General features: G+C 48.2%; 1 protein-coding gene across 8 annotated transcripts in view; it reads left to right on the top strand.

The window, feature by feature from the left end:
- The first annotated feature begins 3,227 nt into the window (after nucleotides 1-3,227).
- Nucleotides 3,228-4,760, top strand: part of nfixa (nuclear factor I/Xa) — a 115,335-nt gene continuing 113,802 nt past the window's right edge. For 6 of the 8 annotated variants that reach the window (XM_079500340.1, XM_079500339.1, XM_079500336.1 and 3 more), the window contains exons 1-2: nucleotides 3,228-3,305; nucleotides 4,006-4,537. In XM_079500340.1, the coding sequence (XP_079356466.1) occupies nucleotides 3,303-3,305; nucleotides 4,006-4,537 (535 nt within the window). In that variant the 5' untranslated portion in view covers nucleotides 3,228-3,302. Of the gene's footprint in view, nucleotides 3,306-3,828; nucleotides 4,538-4,760 lie in introns of those variants that run through there. The other 2 variants (XM_079500341.1, XR_013789948.1) reach the window with 2 other exon arrangements.

Here is a 4,760-nt window from a genome sequence, read left to right as displayed (position 1 = left end):
CTAGTATTTGAGCTATCGTGGATTCATTTCACAGCAAAATTTCCAGCACTTTTTTCATTAGATGAAGAATTAATGATGCTCGAATAGCTACTCCTACTCCTTTTCCTTTACACATTCTTCTACACACAACAAAGAGATACTGCTTAGTTATGCTCTGGCAAAGGATCTTGGATTTATTTATTTTATTTATTTATTTGATCTGCTTGTGGGTGGCCTATGTATGTGCAAAGAGTAATGGTAATGAAGTCCTACTGTCCAGATATCATTGGACAGGCATATGTGGTCTCAAACACACCTGGCTGGACCATTCTTTTTGCAAGTTTAAAAAAGGTACGCCCATTCACTTTCATCAAAACATTTCCCCCCTAATTCTATTTTAGCCATCTTTCTTGCCACTTCATCTTCCCCATTCCCAATATTTTTCATGCGATACAGGGTGGCTGTGCGAGGCAAGCATATGCCTGCCTGTGATGCGATCGGCACTCAGCCCGGTCTGGCCGAGTGGAGATGTGTTCTGCTTGCCCCCGAGCAGCAGCATCTACAAGCTAGCTAGCCAGCTGACCAGCTCTAGCCGGCTGGCCCGCAAGCCATCCTCTGACCAGTTATGGCCAGTCGCTGACCGGCTAGCCAGTTGCTGACCGGCTAGCCAGCTTATAGTTGGCCTACCCAACCAGTTTATTCACTCATGCAAGCCAGTGGTACGTCCAACAAGCTAACATTCAGCCTGCTAGCCAGCCAGGCTGTGGCTTCCCAGGCAAACAGGGACAGCAGCAGGACACTGGCCCGGCTCTATGTGATGGCCCTGGGAGCCAACCAGAGGACTATGGACTTTGCAAGGTGTTCACATGCGCACAAAAGCACGGCCGGCCGCACAGCAGGGGGGTTCAGCTCGCCAATCAAATTGCTGGTCCTTCCTTCACCTTGGCCACGACGGGCAATCGTGTTGTATCTTCCCGCTGCCTTCGTTCCAATTTTGACAATGTCTTTTAATTCCTTTGAACCTGATGCGTAATCATGTAATTTGACTCTGCCTGAATGACCAAATACATTATTGTTTTGTTAGGTTTTTTTTTAACACTAAGAATGGCATTTGAACATATTCACATATACAGTATATATATATATATATATATATATATATATATATATGGCTGGTTGCAAAACAATTTAGGTGCAATCATTGGACTTGGCGAGTCCATCCTTTGTGTCTGAGCCTTTCCTACTGTGGGGCAGTGGGACTGGGAACCATTGTCTTTCCGTCCAGGCGATAAGGGTCAGACAATAAGAGACGTTTCCAGGTCACCTACATAATCCCGAACTCCCCTGTGCCAACTGGTGTTCGGTTATAGCTTCTGAAACAAAAATTAACAAGCAGATGTTACAGAAACAACATATCTAATTCTCAAAGCATTACTGTAGGCTAAGTCGTGGACTCAGGGGGACATTCTATATATATGGGGTCCATGTTGGGGAGATTTCATATCCAGTTTCCTTTATACATGGCGTTATATCTGTAGACTACTTACGTCAAGTGTCCCTCCGTAGCATTTTCTGTCGCCACCGTCGAGTCAGTCCCGTCTCTGGTGTGTAAAGGGGATTGCTCTCCAATTTGCTAACAGAAACTTTTAATGTGTTTCCATGTCTGTGCTGATTTTTGAAGTGGGGTGAAAATAAATAAATAAAGGAGTGGGCCAGTTTGGATGTGAGAGTGCATTTTGAAACAGGAGAGCATGTTTTTGGATGGTATTTTTTGTTTGGGGGGAACGGGTTCTTTTGCCACCCACCCCCACCCCCCCTCCTCTCTCTTTGTTTGTGTGGTAAATCCAGGAGCAGCTGCTGGTCTGAGGGTCTAGTGGGATTTTGGGCCTGTGTTTTCTCATGCCATCCAGTGCCAAGGTGGTGTAATGCGAGTGGAGAGGGGGGTTGAGAGAGAGAGAGAGAGGCATTGAGGGGGTTGTTTCTGGAGAGGGAGGGCGGGCGGGCGAAGGGTTTGATGGGACGGTAGTAGTGACCATGCTGGTGACGAAGGCAGGGGTGGAGGCGCGGAGGTTTTGGGAGGTGGGCGCTGCTGCCTGGGTTGGATGCATGTAAAATTAATATCCTCTGGACTTTGCCTTTGCACTAGATTGGAACTTGTCTATTTGGCTAATGACGTACCTTCATCTGCCTGCTGCAACGCATGCACACAATCGCCTTCTCTCTCCCTCTCTCTCTGTCCCTCGCTCTTATCTTTCTCTCTCGCTCTTTCCCTTCTATCTCTCTGTGTCTCGCTCTCTCCGCTACCAGCCACCAACCAACCAACCAACCAGCCACCCGCCTGCCTCCCCTCCCCCTCCTCCTCGCTCTCCCTCTGCCATCTCTCTCTTCCCTCCCTTTCAAACGCTGAGAGCGTGCGTATTGGCTGGGCTGTTTGAGACTCTGTGCCAAATAGGTGGGCCCTCTGCGTGTTGGCACAGACTCAGTCAATGGTTAGAGAAGGAAAGTGGAGAGGAAGAGAGAGGCAGAGTTGGAGAGAAAGAGGGGGGAAAAAGAAGCGGCACTCGGGTTTGCCAGCGGTCGTACACACTTCCAACATTGATTCCATCCTCTTGTTTTCTTTTTTCTTCTTCTTCTCCTCCGTCCGACCCCCCCCACCTCCCCTCCCTTGTCCGATTCTCTCTCTCTCTCCGTGAGTCTTATGCAGAGCCTAGCCTACAGATCTGAACCAATAGCACGCTCCGCATTGCCAAGCTTTTTTTCTCCCTCCCCTTTTTGTTATCAAGATCATTTTTTTCTTGTACATTTTTGCGAGCAACGGTATTTTAAAACAATTTTTGGGGGACGTTTTTTTTTTATTTGTTTTTGTTGATATACTTGGTGCATTTTTCACCAAGTGCATACAAAGGCTTTTATTTTTTTATTTTTTCATTTATTTTTTTTATAGAGAGAATGGTTGAACTTCCCTGCACTCTACTTCTGTTGTGCTCTTGAACAGCACATCTCCGCCAGCCTCCTGCCACAGTACCTCCTGTGTTTCTTTGCTGCTATTACACCGCAAATCCCTTGGCCTGTCGCCTCTTTCACCATTCTTTCCCCCACGCTGATTTTATTGGACAGTTTGTCAGCCTTGCTCTTTGCAATTGCTTTTTTTTTAAAATCCCAATTGTATTTTTCTCTTTGCTTGTCTAATACCATGCAGTGTTAGTGACAGTTGGTTTGTTTTTGACTCAGCCACACAGTCACCAGTGAACTGCTGGTGCAATTTTAGTCGGGGTATTTTAATCATTTTCTCAGTCGCCGTGAATTTATGATGAGAGAGCAAAATGGTAACTACTGTGTTTTTCTTTTCATTATTTACAACACTTGTGATTTGTCATGTCATTTTGGATTTTGGATTATATTACAAAATTGTTGACAGTGTCAATACGTATTTTACTGTAGTGTTGCGTGTCTACAAAACATTTTTAGAAATATTTAAAGTTGCCATTTAACCCCTTGTAAAATTAAAGGTAATGGTTTTCTGGAATATATTAATATATTATACTCGGATATAATGACTGCACTTATTCTTTTGTATTTTGGTGATATATTCAGATATAATCACATTAATGTTATTTGGAAAAAAAGAAAAGCAAAAAAAAGAGAGAAAAACAATCCAGTGGATAATTTATTATGGTCTTTTTCAACTTGTGTTTTATGAAGTGTGGTGTATGTGGGATGCGTCTGCGTTAGGCTGAGAGCGCCGCGTCTATCTCTCTCTCTCTCTCTTTCTCTCTCTCTCTGTCTCTCTACCTCTCTCTCTCGACGGCTCTCGTTCATTCTCTCCCTCTGCTCCCACAGAGCAGGCGCCGCTCCTCCATGCTGCGCGCCGGTGCTAACTGCCTCTCCTCTCTCTTCCCCTCCTCACCCCCGCTCCCTCTCTCCCCCTCCTTCTCTCCCCCGTTCTCCCCCTCCTCCTCCTGCTACCCCCACCCCCACTCCTCCTCTGCCCTTCCTCCCCTCTCCTCCGCGTCCTCCCTCATCCAGGATGAATTCCACCCCTTCATCGAGGCCCTGCTGCCCCACGTGCGTGCCTTCGCCTACACCTGGTTCAACCTGCAGGCCCGCAAGCGCAAGTACTTCAAGAAGCACGAGAAGCGCATGTCCAAGGAGGAGGAGCGCGCGGTGAAGGACGAGCTGCTGGGCGAGAAGCCCGAGATCAAGCAGAAGTGGGCGTCGCGCCTGCTGGCCAAGCTCCGCAAGGACATCCGGCCCGAGTTCCGCGAGGACTTTGTGCTCAGCATCACGGGCAAGAAGGCGCCCAGCTGCGTGCTGTCCAACCCCGACCAGAAGGGCAAGATCCGCCGCATCGACTGCCTGCGCCAGGCCGACAAGGTGTGGCGGCTGGACCTGGTGATGGTCATCCTGTTCAAGGGCAGCCCCCTGGAGAGCACGGACGGCGAACGGCTGGTCAAGTCGCCCCAGTGCTCCAACCACGGCCTGTGCGTCCAGCCGCACCACATCGGAGTGGCCGTCAAGGAGCTGGACCTGTACCTGGCCTACTTCGTCCACTCGCCAGGTACGCGCACGCACGCACGCAAGCACGTACGCAGGCATGCGCACGTGCGCACACACACACACACACACACACACACACACACACGCGCAGGCAGGCATTTATTTACCTCTGAGTGTATACACATGGGTGGAATGAAGGCAGATTTTGACTGTGTATAGATTTATACGTATTATATAGCACACGTACACATACTTTTTTTATGCAGAGCACATCTCTAGACTGA

This window comes from Electrona antarctica (assembly GCF_951216825.1).
Source record: "Electrona antarctica genome assembly, chromosome: 4".
NCBI lineage: Eukaryota > Metazoa > Chordata > Actinopteri > Myctophiformes > Myctophidae > Electrona > Electrona antarctica.
Note: the sequence above shows the minus strand (reverse complement) of the source record. Positions and strands in the feature narration are given on the sequence as shown.